Source organism: Sander lucioperca, chromosome 15 (genome assembly GCF_008315115.2).
Source record: "Sander lucioperca isolate FBNREF2018 chromosome 15, SLUC_FBN_1.2, whole genome shotgun sequence".
NCBI lineage: Eukaryota > Metazoa > Chordata > Actinopteri > Perciformes > Percidae > Sander > Sander lucioperca.
Genome location: NC_050187.1, coordinates 2,971,548 through 2,989,470, shown reverse-complemented (window position 1 = coordinate 2,989,470; position 17,923 = coordinate 2,971,548). Strand labels below are relative to the sequence as shown.

The 17,923-nt window shown below is 45.6% G+C and overlaps 1 protein-coding gene across 2 annotated transcripts in view; it reads left to right on the top strand.

The window, feature by feature from the left end:
* The first annotated feature begins 4,052 nt into the window (after positions 1-4,052).
* bcl11aa (BAF chromatin remodeling complex subunit BCL11A a) overlaps positions 4,053-17,923 on the top strand; it is a 63,386-nt gene continuing 49,515 nt past the window's right edge. Inside the window, exons 1-2 of one of the 2 annotated variants that reach the window (XM_031291144.2) lie at positions 4,053-4,585; positions 8,719-9,171. In XM_031291144.2, the coding sequence (XP_031147004.1) occupies positions 4,531-4,585; positions 8,719-9,171 (508 nt within the window). In that variant the 5' untranslated portion in view covers positions 4,053-4,530. Of the gene's footprint in view, positions 4,586-8,715; positions 9,172-17,923 lie in introns of both variants that reach the window. The other variant, XM_031291143.2, reaches the window with a different exon arrangement.

The following is a 17,923-nucleotide window of genomic DNA, read 5'->3' as shown; positions in this document are numbered from 1 at the left end:
GGCGCAGAAAATGTAGCGTACTGCTATATTTTATCTTAACACACACCTGAATGTGGCCTGTGGCTTCCAAAGTAAGTCCAGGTGATTCTTGCTTATTAGCTATACCCTCAGTCTGTTTAAAAAAAAAAAAATACAATTTGAGACTCGATGAGACATATCTATGCACATATACAGAGAAACATTCACCCAGGTCATGCTTCCGCCATGCACAGAGTGCTGCTGTACCTCCACATTAAGCATGCAGCCTGACTGATGAATGACGGAACCGGCGACGCACGGTCATTTACATATAGAGAATCCCCTTGAGCGCTCCCGGAGTCCGAGCAGCTCTACGGGCTTTGATCAATGTGTGTGTGTGTGTGTGTGTGTGTGTGTGTGTGTGTGTGTGTGTGTGTGTGTGTGTGTGTGTGTGTGTGTGTGTGTGTTATAAAGTCAGAGGACGAGGAAGAGAAAGAGGAAAAACACTCTTTGTTGCTAACAGATGGAGCGGGCTGTAGGGAGAGGTCAAGGTTGGTGCTCCCGGATGTGTGTGTGTGGAGGGTGTCAAACGAGGGCCCCTTTAAGTGTGGGTACCAATTGGGGATGGCATGGGCTCAGGAGAACAAGTTTGACGTGATAGATGAGCTGCAGGGCTCTTATTCTATCACTAACACAATGTTTAGAAAGCCATCAGTTGCTCCACTTTGTGCGTAAAGGGACGTAAAGATTTGAGAGTTTTGGTGCCAAATGATGCAAGGGCTTTGCTATATCGGCTGTAACGTGAAATGACGTGAAATTACATACTGCCCATAGCTGAAAAGTGCTAAAAACTTGATCATAAATATCAATAATATGGTGAAGTTTCTGCTTCCCTGAGGATGTTTTTAACTCCGGGTGCAGCTCCGAACGCTCCGCCGTGTCACCCAGCCTGTAAAGGCTTCTAGTGTTACTGGATCAGGTTCAGTGGGTGCGGTGGCCGCCTGTCGCCATCCAGACAGCAACAGGCCACCCAGGACACCCGATGCCATGGGGGGGGGGGGGGAAAGCTGAAATTCTCCCATTTAACCCCAATTACGCTCCTTAAAAGAAAATGTAGCTTGTCTCTGTGGGTTATGGGCATCTTTAACGCGTGTTTAATCCTTATTACGACACATAGATGCGAAGAGGGGTATTTTATAAGGACTGCCTCTCCATCACTGACAGAGCCGTTTGTATTTTTCAGGCTGTTTTGTGAAAAGAAAGGTAAAATCAAAAGGGAAAGTGCCCAGGCTGACATCCAACATCCGCCTTATGGAAACTACAAATCTTGAAAACCAGCACAAACATGATCTCATTACAATTATTTTTTCCTCAATTTCAAAAGTGCTCAAATGAGGCAAAAGCAGAATGAAGAAATACAAAAATCTAAAATAAACTACCTTTTAGATCCACTTTCTAAAATGTCAAATTTAAAAATCAATTTTCCAAACCCATGCTCAACCAATGTATCTTCCGAAATACTACAAATAATTGGTTACAAAAATGTATTCCTCTCACTAATCTTACACCCTACCTTAATGGATTCCTGCTAAATTGTCTAAAGACAATAATTGATATGGCTATAAAAAAAACTGAATGGCCAGTCCATCTATATACAGAACCGAGTTAAAATCTACAGATGAGGAGAAATAATCCATAAATCTATTAGCATTATCATTCTGAATTGGCTTCATGACTGAATATACAACGAAGGACTAAAGTACTACAGTGTACCAATTCATGGCGGATAAATCCAACCCGCCCATGCCATTAGATCACACTGTGTTTTGTTAGGATGAAAGTGTTATTACCATTAAAAAAAAAAAAAAAAAAAATTAAAAATCTCTTCTGCAAGGTTTAGCTAAACCTGCCTGCACTTTGACACAAGGTCACAAAAGGGATAATCACCCTGTGCGGGATAATCGCCACGCACGCACGCGCGCGCGCGCGCACGCACACACACACACACACACACACACACACACACACACACACACACACACACACACACACACACACACACACACCGGTCCGTCTAATAAGCCACGCAGCGAGTTGCAACCTGCAAAATATTTCACTCACTGGTCATGCATTTTTCCCCCTTGACGTTGAACCTCCTCCTCCTAAACTCCTTCTGCTTCTGTCTCTCTCTCTCTCTCTCTCTCTCTCTCTCTCTCTCTCTCTCTCTCTCTCTCTCTCTCTCTCTCTGTCTTGGCTCCCTCCACCACCCCCACCCCCTCGGTATTAAGTGCGCGTCCTCTTCGGTCAGTGCGCGTAGCTCCAGGTCTCCGAAGCACCACAAGAGTCGCCGCCGCCGCCGCCGCCACTGCAGCTCCTGCTCCGGGCTTCCACTCTGGAGCCGCCGCCGCTGCCGGTGCCGGTGCCGTTGCCGCTTTCCCGGGCGAATCTCTCCGTCTTCTCCTTCTGTACCATCCCTTCCCTCTCTTCCACCTCGTCCGCACAGCACCAGTGGCTCTCTATTTCTTCCCATTTTTTTGCGCCGTGTTTCCTCACTTTCATAATCTGCGTTCTGAAACCCCGGATCGCGTCGGGCAGCGCCGGCACCTTTTGCCGTTTAAAGCCCCGCGTCTTATATTACCAAACCCCCTTTATTACAAGAGTATTTACAATCTCTCCCCCCTCCTCTTCTTCTTCTTCCTCCTCCTTCTCCTCCTCTCCACACCCCCACCACCACCAACACACCCTCCCCTGTACCGTATGCAGCTCGAACCTGAGGCACATCTGAAAGTTATTACACGGGGCGCGTATGTGCCCGCTCGCACTCCCACGGTCCGCACGGGGCGGCAGTGTGGATTTCAGGCAGACAGATACGGAGACATCAGACAAACAGACAGACAGAGGGCTTTGGACCCTATAGTGCCCCGTCTAAATGTACCCCCTCAATACAGACCCACACTCATACTGTAGACAGTGAGCGGTATTCACAATGGGATGGCTGGATTTTAATTGACGGCACATATACACTCATGCATAAGTGACCCAGACCTCATAGATCAGACATGAATTCCTCTAGCTTCTCAGAATAAGGTAATACAATAATAAACCAGTAGAACGTTTTCTCTATAAAATCATATGGTGCAAATGTTTTTCTGCCAACCTTTTTGTTATGAGTGTAAGTGCATTCATATAGCCTAGATAAGTATGCACTATTGTGGGGTATGGTGTAGCTCCCGATGCGATGAGATCAGACCTAATAAATCATAATAAACAGTTCTAAACACTGTTTTTAAACTGTTGTACAAAAAAAAACAACACGTGCAATATTGCAGATCAAGGTGTATGATACTTGGATTCTTTCCTTTGTTTTACGGGGCCGGGATGTGATTATCATCTGCACGCAGAGCAGTACAGACCCACACTGTGTATATATGTAAAGCACACGTGAAGCCACCCGGGCTATAGCCTGTGTCTGTATTTCTCTTGCTTGTTCAACCTGTTCGTCCTGTTCGCTGCAACCGGATAGTTTGCTGCGCTCCTTGTCATTTTAACACGTGCATCTCCTTTCTCACTATCTGCATAACATAGCCTTTATGTGCACGCGCTTTAAGGAAACAGGCACACACACACACACACACACACACACACACACACACACACACACACACACACACACACTGTATATGCAGCAGCATCATATCCGCCCCCCTCCAGTGAGCTCCTGTCCGCGGCTTCCCTTGCCCTGTTTTGCGTCCACCTCTCTCTCTCTGCATATTGCTTTCATTAGACTCTCTCTCTCTCTCTCTCTCTCTCTCTCTCTCTCTCTCTCTCTCACACACACACACACACACACACACACATACACTCCTCCCTCCCTCCAAGAGCCTCTTGTCCGGCCCCCCTGATCTCTGTGTCCATTGGCTTCCACTGGGTCTATTTCTCATGTCCAGCCCCCCCTCCTCCCTCCCTCCCTCCCTCCCTTCTCCTCTCCTCCGTCCCCTTTTCTCTCTCTCTCTCTCTCTCTCTCTCTCTCTCTCTCTCTCTCTCTCTCTCTCTCTCTCTCTCTCTCTCTCTCTCTCTAATGACCGTCCATTGGTGTTGTTATTGCGTGTCCCGTCCGTCCCTCCTCCCACTCCCACTCCCACCCGGGTGCCTCGGCCCTGCCCATGTTTTTGTATGTCGGGTGTCCGTCCATCGCCTGACGTTCAAGTTCGTCGGGAACGTCACGTCCGTGCACTTGAACTTGCACGGCTCAGGGGGGGGGGAGGGGGGGGGGTGGGGCTTTTGCCATTTTTTCCATCTCTCTCCCCTTCTCTCTCTCTCCATCTACCTCTCTCTCACACTCTCTCTCTTTTTTCTCTGCTCTCCTTTCTCAAAAAAGCCATGACGGCGATCCCGCGATCCATCTTCGCCTCCGCGCCATCTTTGTATTATTTCTAATTTATTTTCTTTTTTCCCCTTTTTCTCGTGGATGTCAAAGGCGTTGGATGAAGACATTCTTTGCCCCACTGGAGTCTCCTCTCTAACCCCGGCTCTCCCCGATGTGATCCGCGCTGAACGCCGCCGCCAGCCACCATGTCTCGCCGCAAGCAAGGCAAACCCCAGCACTTAAGCAAACGGGATTTTTCGCGTAAGTAGAGATGATAAAAGAAAGAAAATGTCACTTCTGACTTCCTTTCATTTCATTCAGCAAAGAGGGGGAAGGGGGAGGCAACAAAACAGGAGCTTGTGGACACCGGACGCACCGCTCGGACCCGCGGTCAACTGGACTTAACAGTGTGGAGAGAAAGTGCGACACCTCCGTGCGTAAAAGCCGCTCGGACATCCCGAAAGCCCGAAAGAGAGAGAAAAGTTTTGTGTGTCGGTATACAGCCGTTACTGCTTCTCTATTACACGGTGAGAATGTGTATTCATAGGCTGTTAGATGCACTCGCTGTGGCTCCGGTGCCCCCACGGTCGCTCCGGTCAGTGGAAACGCGCAGTGCTCCCGGTAACAGAGCGCGTCCTCTCCGCGGAGCTTCGTGGAGAAATCACCCCCTCCTCCCCCGGAATACCGCTGTCTGATAGCTCTGCGGGCAGGGGTTTTTCATCTGCTCTCTCCCGTTCTATATTTGGATTATTTTCAGGGGAAAAAAAACTTGGAGGTGGATTTTTGGATCGAGGGTTGAAAAATCTCGTGTCCGACTGTTTACAACTGCCTCCTTATCAGCAGCTCCGCATTACAGACAACACAAATCGATTTTTTTTTACAAACTTATAAAAATCCCAATGCCTCTCATGTAAAAGGCTATTTATTGGTGTTTAGCTTAGATGAGAAGCTTTCTCTCTAAAACACAGACAGCAGAGCCGCTGCAGCCCAGAGTTAGAGACGAGAAACAGCAACAGGACGGCAGCGTATTAAGTCCTGTCCTTTTTGGTTATTTTTCTTATGAAGCCAAATTTGGACCTGCAAAGATTTCAACTTAGGATGCTAAAGCTTCATGTACAGTTAAGGTAAGACATATACAATCAGCTCGTTGGTGTGTTGAAGCTGCAGCGTGTGGGGAAAAGCGACCAAATTCCAACAATGTTGTAGTTGAGTCGGCAGTATCCGTCTTTACGCACGGCGTTTCTTTTTCACCAAAGCTTTATTTTTTCGAGTTTATTAGACGCACAAGTCTGATATGTGACGGCTGAGCAGACAAGTGTGTTGGAAAACTGCGGAGCAATTGGCAAAGTGGCGCTTATCACCGCACCATGTGCTACACTGTGCGCCACCTCGCAGCGTTTTAGCGGCTCTCTACAGTAAGTGGCCCGCAAACAGAAAACAAGAAGATATTTGGGCATCTTTACGCATCAGTGCTTGATTATGTTTCGGTATGTTGACTGTGTTATGTGTTTGGTTTGGAGAGAGAGAAAGTGTGTGTGTGTGTGTGTGTGTGTGTGTGTGGCCCCGGCTGGGTGACAGCACAGTCGCCATGTCCATGTGCCGTCGCTAGGAGGCAGAGCGCGATCAGAAAACCCAGCGCTGAACTTAAAACCTGATCAGTTTCACCGCCACCCCTATCTACACGGGCTACTATTTGGCGATCTCTTTAGAATAAAGGGAGAGTATAGACATGGGGAGGAAGAAGGTGTGTGTGTGTGTGTGTGTGGGGGGGGGGGGGGGGGGTCGATGCAGGGAGTGAAGAGGACCCCCAGCACCACATCTGCAATTCTTCTTCATCACCTCAAACCCACCTCTCCTTTTCTGTGCATCACATTTTTACATAAAGTACATACAGCCTGCAATCAGTATTATGCAGCTACACTGTAGTATGCCTGCAGATCCTCCACATTACACACACCACATACACACATTTCATTTCATTTAGCTTACAGAGAACACAGAATTTGGTTTGTCGTTTTCAAGCAAACACCCATCCCTGATTTTTTTCTTGTTTTTTAGCTCCTGGATTTTCATTTTCTATATTTCTTACAATTCTATATTTCTACTGGATTATTTAGCATACATTACATATCCAGTGTTTGCTTTGTAACGGCATGATCAGGCTGAATTGAAGTAGTTCAAATGTAACAAGACTCAACAGTGTGTTACAAATCTGCATTCCCTCCTCCAGATTAAATTACATTGTCAGTATCTCCCATATTTTGCCAAGATGGAATATATATATTTAAATAGTTTCATGGTATGCAGAGAGCCAGTCTTCCAACAGTTAAGTTTTCTAGTGGGAGCTGTTTAATTTATCAGACAGGGGGAACTTTTAACCTAAAGCTTAATAAAAGGATTTGTAGTTGAGAGTACATTTATACCTTCATTTTTTATTGTTATTTTTTTTCTCCTTTAGGAAATGTAATTGTATTGTTATTCACGTTGTGATATATTAATACGGTGTAAAGACACATTATCCTCTCTGCTTTTCATGCTGCTTATTTCACCCAGTCACACTGCCTTGAAAATACATACAAATAAGTGATTCCTATTTTATTGAAATTGAACTCTGTGCACGGAGACCTGCTTTGTATTTAAAAAAAAATATAAAAATATTTAGGTCTCCTACCCTCCCTGCTCATGCACCATTAAATCCAACAAAATGATTTTTCAAAGCCTGGATATCCACATCTTGAGTTCAACTTGAGAGATGTGGGGCTTATGCAGCTTTCATTAGATATTTTGCTGTTGTTTTATCCTGTGATTTTAAATGTAATGCCCCCCCCCCCGGGAGCTGTTGTGTAACTTGCGTGGCGTTGTGTTGACCTGAAGTTAAATCAAAGAGGAGAAGGATGATGATGAAGAGGAGGAAGAGGAAGAGGGGGGTGTTGATACGGGGGTAGTGGTGGTGTGTTGGTGCAAGCCAGGAATTTATCATGTTATCTCCATGTCCTAGTTTGCACACAGGATTGCGTCGTTCAAATTATATTTCCTTGAGGGGATGTAGTCCACATTCAGACCCTATCTCTCTCTCACTTTCTCTCTCTCTCTCTCTCTCACACACACACACACACACACACACACACACACACACACACACACACACACACACACACACACACACACACACACACACACACACCCACATACCCACACACTCTCTTCCACATGCATGCACAGGATCCCTATCCCTTTTATCAGACAAAATCTGTACCAATCACCCAGACAGTGAAAATTAAAATCTATTTTTTGATTCTCAGTGGTTTTAAGTTCATTAAAAATGTGAAATTGGCAACTGCGGTAAAGAAGGTCAACATGCATTAGGCGGGCTAGCACAGAGTCAGACTCTTCACCTTGGACTGGAAGATTCTTCTTTAAAAGAGAGCGAGACAGTGAATTATGTTCTCCCGTTTCGCTTCTCTAATTCAGCGGGGCCGCTCTGTTCACACTCCTCTCGCTCCACTGCAGGACGGTCTGAGCTTGACAAAAGGCTTTAAAAAAAAAAAAAAAGTAGTCAGGAGTTAATCCGGCTTCAGAGGGGTGAGGAATCGGGGTTGAACGGCTCATTTTGGGGCGATTTCCTGCTGTACAAGCGGCTGGTATCTAAGAACCATAAGTCGGACACAAGTAATCGAGGCCGAGGGAAGAGTTTTCCCTCTCCCTGACACACACACACACACACACACACACTCTCTGTGCCGCCTGCCTTCCTTTTCCTCTCCCCGGGCACATATGTTGGACATGTTTGTGACAGTTTTCCCTTCTGCTGATTACAGGATCAGAACCTGTACAAACAAGGTTAGGCAAGTCAAACTCATCCACATATTTCGTTTTTCGGCAAATGCTGTGTTTAACCATCATTTTCCATGCTTTCTTCCCCCCTGTCATTGGCTATGAAATTGTTATCTTTGAAGAATCTGATTTGAGCTTTGCAGCTACTCGGGATATTCTTTCCCACCGTTTATTCTCTTATGATGTGTGATCCAGACATCAGCTTGCATTGTAATCATTCCCCCCTCCTGCATTACATGCCTTTCTTTCATTACAAGGCACATTTTCTCACCCCCCTTATTGTGTGCACCACATGTCAGGCTTTTGCTTAGCTTTGACTCTTTAACTCTGATCCTTGACGTGACAGACACAAAGGTTTCTCCTCTTGTCATCTAGTCCCACAAATAGCTGTATCAGATTAAATTACAAGAGACGAAAAAGAAAAATATGAAGATGTGGTTGCTGCTTTCTTGCTGAGCGTCACCTTCTAATTTCTTCTTTTTATGCTCCCTCTCCCTCTTTCCTCCCACCCTCCTCTTCTTGTCCCTCATGTTCCCCCCCTTCCCCTGCCTCCCCAGCAGCCGAACCCCTCTCCACGGCCGTCGTCTCGTCGGAGGAGCTGTCGGAGCGCTGCTCGGAGCACTCGGAAGAAAGCGGCAGCCTCAACGGGCACCACCACCCGGGCTCGGCCGTGGGCCGGTTGGCCCGGCTGGGTCACGACGCTCACAGCTCTCTGGAGCAGGACCTGCTGACCTGCGGCCAGTGCCAAGCCACCTTCCCCCTGGCGGACATCCTGCTCTTCATCGAGCACAAGAGGAAGCGATGCCACGGGCCGCCCTGCCTGGCCGTGGGCCGGGGGCTGGACAAGCCCCCCTCGCCCTCCCCGGGCCTTGCCCTAACCCCGTCGCCTGCGTTTGGCTCCCTGCGCAGCCGGAGGCCCGTGGAAGTGGGCGTCCAGGCCACCATGGCGGACGATGACGACGACCGCTTCCTATTGCCTCGGGGTATTTGCCCCAAACAGGAGCCCCTCCCAGGTAACCAGAGCTTCTTCCGCACCAGCCAAACACACATCAGCTATGTGTCTGGATCTGAGCACAGTCGCTGTGGTGCTCACATTAACAGAGAAGCAGCAGCTTTACTGAGGCAGTGGCTGCCAGATCATCTTTGTAGAGCAGAGTTGGGCAAACATTTTTTTTTTTTTAGTGCCAGTGCCATTTTAAAATGTTCTTGTTAATCAGTGTGCCAAATCAGCATTTAGCCTGCCATCATATACCAAGCCCTCTCAGGCAGTGCTATTCTTTTCCTTCTCGCCGCATTCTGTAAAGAAGGCAATGAGTGCTAGCCAATCAGAGGGAGAGTAGGACGGGTCTTCGTAGAATGCGGATGGGGGAAAATGTCAATCAAACTGCCGTGAATAGCAAGCTGTGCTCCTGCCTACGGCTGTGAAAGACGTAATTTGGAGCTAATGCGGATTGGATCGATTCCAAAAAGCACTTAGCAACACCTATTGCTCGTGTGCCATTGGTTGAGCTACCGCGTGCCTAAGGTGGCTGACCCCTGTTGTGTGATTATGCCTATGTATCGGCTTTTGTGTGAATAAGGAGGTAATATCTGAAAGAATATTTTAAATAGATGATAAGTAGTTATCTTTTTCTCTAAGCATTCTCTAAAACGTTACTAATCATGGGATAAATGAACTCCTCCGGCTCAGAAGCAGCATTTAGTGTCCGGATTCTACTTTTCTAATCGGCACACTCATGTAATTATGTGTGTGTGTGTGTATGTGTGTGTGTGTGTATTGCCCTGGATGGGTGTACATTTCTCCGTGTGTTTTCTGCAGCGTCAGGTTTAGTTTTTATATATCGTCGACACAAAGTGGGTGTGTTGCGGTACGACAAGCCAGCGCAGTCTAGCCTAAACGTTGCCCGTGATCTCCATCCAAACCTTGTGGGGGCTGTAGTAGTCTGAGCACAAGGTTTTTTAGGGGACACATGCATGCCAATCCTTGTTAAGGCGAGAAATTGATTGGCTGAGACATATTTGAGGGGGTGGGATGAGGTGGATGGGTGGGGTGAGTGTTGTCAGACAAACAACAACAGAGGGTTGTCACAGGTGGGGAGGAAACCCGAGAGAATATGCCTCTGTTCTTTTTATTTTTTTTACAGCTGGCACAAAAGCACACACACTGGTTTGATTTAAGATGGCTTTCTCTCTCCGTCTGTATATGTGTGTGTGTGTGTGTGTGTGTGTGTATGAATAGTCTTCTGTCTTTGACTAGTGTAAAGGGCAGTGTGTGTGTGTGTGTGTGTGTGTGTGTGTGTGTGTAAGAGAGATAGAGTGTGTAAGACAATGTAGCGGATCTAATCATCAACCTTAGTCTGACCAATTGTCCTTCCACTGAGCCACTGAATTCAATGCAGAAAGTGTGTGTGGCAGTGAATGTGTGTGCGTGTGTGTGTGTGTGTGTGTGTGTGTGTGTGTGTGTGTTTTCCCAGTTTACCCAGTTTGGCTACGGTGAGCAAATCCCATAGGCCAGTAGCAAAGAGACATGGGTGACTTTGACTTTGTGGTACCACTGGTCAGTGTGTTAGTGCACTTGTGAGACCACCATGGTTTAAGTGTGTGTGTGTGTGTGTGTGTGTTTGTGTGTGTGTGTGTGTGTGTGTGTGTGTGTGTGTGTGTGTGTGTGTGTGTGCAGATGGAGGATCCGTGGCTGTATGTCGGCAAAACTGTATGTTTGTGTGTGTCTTTCAGTCTGGGGAGTAACTGCAGCCTCTTTCTGGGATTGGGTGCGCAGAATGTGTGTTCCTGCATAACATGTGAATTAGTTTGTGTGTGTATGTGTGTGTGTGTGTGTGTGTGTGTGTGTGCGTCTCTCTCATGTGGCCCTAGCAGATGTGTCCTGCTCTGTGTGGTTTCCCCCCTTTCCACTGCCACATCTTACCCGACTAAATGCAGTCTAGCGCTCCATTGCTTTCATTCTTTTCCCTCTCTGAGTTTACCTCCATCCATACCAAACTTCATAGGTAAAACACACGATTTTCCTCATGTTTAATCGCTCCTTTCCCTTTCCCTTCCGTCTCCTTTCCCCAAGTACAAGAATCAAATGAGAGGTGAGCGAAGAGAGGGAAAAGCCAGTTTTAATTTCGCTCTTAGAGGGAAAGTCGTTTATTTAAAGCATCTTAACACCACTAATTATTTGTTGCAGTGCCATTTTTTTCTTCTTCCTTGTGCATTTTAATTAGCAGTAGTTTTTAGTGGCGGACTGCCTGTACTAAATTAGCCGTTACAGAGAAAGAGAGAGAGAGGGGGGGCGAAAGGGGGGTGAAGATGAAATAGAGCAGCGGAAAGGAAACACACTAGCAAACTACACACTTTATCACTTTGCTCGTTGAACGCTGCTCAGGAATCCTAAATGCTGCAGTTTGTTTTCCATTTTGGAGTTTCTCTGTGTAGGAAATAAGTGCAATGAGCTGTCGTTTCTCGCGACTGATCTCAGTTCTCTCAATTTTTACACTTACAGGAAGTGAGGATGAGGAAAAAAATTGTTGTCATAGATGCGTTTGACCTTTGACCTGTGGTCTTTGTGCCAGTTCAAGACAAAACTATCTACAGTACGTCAGCTGGAAGGAGTTAGTGCAACATTTGTTTTCTGTTTTTTTTTGCCAAAGCTGCTTGTGTCTCTGCAGTGACTATATGTTTCAATACACACACACACACACACACACACACACACACACACACACACACACACACACACACACACACACTCTCTCTCTCACACAGACATTCACCAGCTAAACTGGGTTATTAGAGCGATTTACATCATAATACAGGCGTCTGGTTGCTTCAATAGCGTTGTGTGTGGGAACGTCTTGGTAGGAACAGCTGTACACTCAGACAGGAGAAGAAAACAGGACGGCAGCGTTATATATCTTGTCTGATGTCGACGTCAAGCTGAACAGCAGACAGACTGAGCATTATTAAACGTTTGCTGTTTGGATTGTTTTTTTAAACTGAAAAGAAAAAAAACTCAGCTTTTAAAAAAATATATATATACAATTTGTCATCGTGATCACATATATCCTCATTAATCGATGCTTGCTTTTTTTTTTTTTGTGGACCTTCTGTCATCCACTGGACACACACCGGCACAAACACCACCTCGCATGCTGAATTGACGCAACACATCCATTCTGATGGCCATAATTAAAGCCAGTATTTTCCTCCACCGACCTCAGCTTTCATCATAATTGACCCCAAACTGTCACGGTGAAGTTAATATGTTAAAGGCAGAAAAAAAATAGAAAAATCTGCTGGAATTTTTAGCAGCGATTATAGCCATCCAAAAGCATTCCTAATGACAAAAAAAGGAGGCGAGGGAGGAATGCGTGTGTGTTTCTTATTTGTAAATGCTGGGCTTGGTGTTTCACTGTGTCTCGTAGGTTTTTCCTTACAGTGTATAAAGCGTCTTCTCAGCCAGTAAAAAATCCAAATGACCAGAATAACAACAGATATTAAAAAAAAAAAATCTTTTACCTCAAAGACTTACTTCACATATGCCAGTTTCATACCAGTGATTAAGATCAGTATTTGAAATGAAAGACTGTTGAGTTTAGGTTTTAGCATCCCCATTACTAAATCTGTAGGGATTTTAATCAGTAAAAACATCATCCAAACGCCATCACTTTTCAATTCATCTTCTTGTCTTCATTTAGGAATTTCCTGCTCTAATGGGAATAATATTTTATTCTGACTTCTTTGTGAAATCCAGGGAATATTTTTCATGGCATGTTGCAGGAAATCAGACAGCTCTTTATCTCTGCATCTCCATCATGTAGTGTAGCTGGTTTTTCCTGCGAGCATCTGCCTAGCTTATGTGATGGCTGCATGTCTGCTTGTTGTTAAATGTGCACCAGTGTCTATGGTCAGAGTGCTACAGAGCCTCCTCTGGCTGCTGCGAGGCTCAGAGGAACACAAAGCGTCGGACTTGTGCCGGAACGCTGCTATTTACATATCAAACAGCTCGGACCGAGGAGAGCCGAGACATTACCTGTCTGTGTGTGTGTGTGTGTGTGTGTGTGTGTGTGTGTGTGTGTGTGTGTGTGAGCAAGAGAGCACTGTACAGGCAAAATGCCGATCAGTGATGTAAAAAGGCAGCATACCCACCCACCTACACCACACACAGACTCACTCACTCACTCACACACCCACACGCGCACACACACACACACACACACACACACACACACACACACACACACACACACACACACACACACACACACACACACACACTTGCCCATTTATTCTATTAATCCCTGACTGAGATGAAAATTCTGATTATAATCCCTGAGGCGCCCCTCATTCAGAAACAGCATCGCTAATGTCTCAAAAGAGAGGGGTTTGCATGTGCGTGCGCGTGTGCATTTATGTGTGCGGACGGCCACGTCCCCCCCCCCCTTCTCTCTTTCTTTTTTTTCTTCTTCTAAACAGAAGTGATTGTGATTGAAAAAGGAAATCTCGAAAATTGAAATTCAAGAATGCATTTTTTTTTTTTTTGTGTGTGTGGATGATTTCCACAGCAAATACAATTCCTGCTGTCCTGATTTCTCACAATTAGCATCGAGAATGTAATCCTTTCCTCTCCGTAAAATCGGTCCTAACATTTTTCTTAATGAGCTGAATTGATACACGGCCAGTGCGAGGAATTATTCATCTTATTGACCACTGATTTTATTGCGCAACATTGGCTGATAAACTGTATTATGCCAGCAATAGTAGCTCATTAACAGAGATGTTATCAATGCTCGTACATGGCGATACATCCGAAAAATGTCTTGAGACTAATTTGTCAGACATAATGGTATTTCTCGCCCCGCAATATCCAGTTTTCAGTCCTGCATTGTAGTCAGCCCACTGAAGAGTCATGCTGGCTTGAAGCCTCGTAACATGAGAATTGTTAGTCTATGATCTAGTGATTAGCAATTAGCTTATCATCACTGGCTAATGCTACCCACCTCAATACACATTAGTGCATTTCTATCACCCATTCATTGTCTGGCTCGGTGTCAGATCTCTCTCTATCTCATGTCTATTCTCTCCCTCCTCTTCTTTTTTCTTTCCATTTTCTCTTTTGGCTCATGCATCTGTCTCTCTGCAACATTAGCAGTCAATGCAAATCCGGGACAGCCAATTGATACTGAATCAATTACAGTATGTTTGGTGTGTGTGTGTGTGTGTGTGTGTGTGTGTGTGTGTGTGTGTACGTGCGTGTGTGCGTGTGTGCGCGTGTGTGTGTGTGTGTGTGTGTGTGTGTGTGTGTCTTATGCTGTAGCACATCCCGGCGAGCCTACAAAGAGATTTCACACACTGGCTGCCATTACTAATCTATTGTTGCTCTCTCTTTCTTTTCTCAACATAAGATTTTATTTAGTGGACTCAAGTGCGGCGTTTGAACTCCGGCGTTTTTCTCTCACAGTGCAGTGTGAGAATCTGACTGTGTCGGCATTTGGAATGAGCTTACCGCGTGTAAACATGTTTGTGTGTGCAGAACACATCAGTAGCCAGTTATAATGCATACAGCAGGCCACTGGACTGACTGCAAAAAGCTACAAATCTGCCACCAAGGCCCAACAGGCTGTTAGGGTTCGGGAAAAAAAAAACTCCATGAACTGCATATTGACTGAACTGAACTGTTGATTATTGTCTTGCTGTAAATGTGTGGGTGTGTGTTTCGCGGAGCGTGTCTGCAATCCAGACGGAACAAAAAAAAAAAAATTGGAATTCACTGCAGACAAATTTTGGTAGGAATAAAACATGGAGCGGAAAGAAGAAGCTTTGTGTTGCTCAAAATAGAATATTCTTCACGTGTATTTAAAGTAGCTTTTTCTCTAGCCAGTGCTTGGAAAGTCCAGACCGGTGAGCCCGTTGATTTATCCTTTATCCTGTTTGGTAATGCTCACAGCACACACACAAAGACACACACCCATATTTTGTTACGTAAGATAGTATTAGGGCAGCAGCATTGAATTGCTGGACTAAATCTAGTCTGCTTATGTCCTGGCTCTTTAATTAAAGGGATACTTTAGCAATTTAGAATAGCACTTTAATAAAGTTGTGGGACTCATGAGAGTCATAGAGGAGGTTTACTCCTCGACGCAGTGGGCCAGGGTTCGACTCCGACCTGCAGCCCTTTGCTGGATGTCATTCCCCCTCTCTCTCCCCTTTCATGTCTTCATCCATCCTGTCAAAAAAAAAATGTTGAAAATGGCCAAAAAATTATCTTAAAAAAAAAAAATGCTTGATCCTACATTACCCATAATGCAACTAATATATATATATATATATATATATATATATATATACATATTTTTTTTCTAAACCTTCCCTGCCTGGTGAACACAAACATTTATACAGTTTGTAACGCAGGCTTTCTGTTACAAATGATTGGTCTCCACGCTGGCATAACCCTGATGACGTCACAATGACGTCATAGGGGTTTATTTTCACAGAAGACATCAAGCGACTGTTCCCGCTCAGGCTGAGTAGCACTAACCGAGACAAATTAACTCATCTGTCTTTGTAGGACCGGTGGAGTTCCCCTTTAAACTTGCCAAAAGAGCCTTTGAGCAAAACAATGAACTCTACTACTACTGCTCCTAATGTGGTCTTATTTGACCTGTGGGAGGGGGGCGGGGGGCGGGGTAGAGACAAGAGAGTTTCCCTATGGTGTCCCATGACTATATCAGTGGTTGGAAGATGGATGCGGCACAAGGCACAGCATAATAACACTTTGTTTTGATGGCACGTTTTCTTTTCTTTTAACAGTCCAAATTAGAGTAATCATTATCATCATTATTTAACAGCCGGGGCAGAGCAAGAGGTTGTAAACATTCCCACCCAAACCTAGGGGGCGGGGGGGAGGGGATACCCCATTTATAGCAGCTATATGCACTATTTTCCAAGCCATTTGATAACGGAATGCCTACAAATCTGTACATCATTTGGGAAAGACATCCTGTTTTGTATCTAACTGTTCTCCAACTGTCTTTTCATCATTCTGAAACCAGAACACAACTAATGTTGAGGATGACTCATTTTCACTCCTGCCACCTAAAAAAGAGGCATATTGCTTATCACAATAGGTTGGTATCAGCAGATTATGATTTTAAGTCAGGCTGCATGACGTAGGTAGGGTATGAATTTGGCGTAAACAGCATTACTAATCTTGAAACCTATTGTTAGTAGAGTTCACAGGATGAATGTTGATATTTCCGCAGTAACAGAACTTTTGCTCCATTGATTTGCCGGTCCAGTCAGAGAGACTGATGGGGAGATGACACAAAGTTGAAGTTATTTTAAAACCCTGAAAGATTTGACGGCTTTTGAGAAAACTGTCTGGGGCCCCAGAAGAAACCTGTTAATCAGTGAAATATTTTACAACAGTATCTATGTGGTGCCTTTTTCATTCAGACAAATGGTCGGGTTGCACAGGAAGTGATGCATTCTTCATGTGCGGTGGGTTTAGAATACATAGAAGAAGAGCAGGGCATGAATAGCAGTCACCGCCACTGCGGCTGAACACACAACAACAACATCAAAAGGTTACAAAAATCCAAGAGAAAGACGTCACGCAGCCCACGCACTTTGATTGACAGCTGATCCCTGGGAAAGTGCGGCACAGACTGCACCGCAGCGGCCATGTCCCAAAGATGGAGACAGTGTGTGGGAAAAAAAAAGCTTATCGCCGGGTCCGGTGAACCATTCTGAAAACAATGACAACAGCAGAGAACAATAAGACGTGAAAAAGACCAGTGTTATTTCCCAGTGTGCAGTGTTTGCAGTGTGCGCAGCAGTGACAGTGTGTCAGTGACGTGGGTGACGTCAAGCCGGACTACTGTACGGCTCTCTGCGATGGAGGACTGTTTATTGATCTGGCTCTTTGTGTTTATGCCAGTGATTTGACATCAGCGCTACGTCTACTCCTTCGTGGTGAGAGGGAAAGCTGCCGCTTTTGGCTCGCTCGCTGCTCGCTGTGTGTGTGTGTGTGTGTGTGTGTGTGTGTGTGTGTTTATTCCTGTGCGCTCATAGACACACACACACACACACACACACTGTACTCGGTCTGCTCAGGAGGTGCACATGTAACCCAGCTCTCTTATTACGTTGTAGGCAGTTGAAGGCCTGTTCATAAAACTGTTTATACACTACAAAGCTTATTTATATAGGCCACTGGATTACAGAGTGGCTCTACACACACACACGCACACCCACACACACGCGCCTGAGCGAGCACGCACACATATTCAGATCTCACTGGCTAGATATGTGTTCATTGGAGTTCATTGCCAGACCTTCCTCCACAGCTCTGCGGAGGAAAGTCTTGCTAGTCCACACAGCATTCCCGGATGGGAGAAAAGCGTGCTCTGGATTATTGGCATTTCTTTAAACCAATCACAATCGTCTTGGGCGCTAGATGCAGGTACGGTGCCGGTGCCGCTGCAAAATAGCCCCGGGAAGGAACTTGTTTTGGTGGAACGTGTACGTTCAAAGGCAACAGAAAACTCAGATTGGACAGATAGTCTAGCTAGCTGTCTGGATTTACCCTGCAGAGATCTGAGGAGCAGTTCACCATAGTCCTCAGAAATCGAACAGAGTTTAAAAATACAACACAAAGAAGGAAGTTGTTTAGGTGGAACATGTGCACGTAGGGAGGCGAGAGGAAAAAGATAAATATACTGTAATTTGATTGTCGGTTGTAGCTCGGAGGATGTTTCCCGAAGT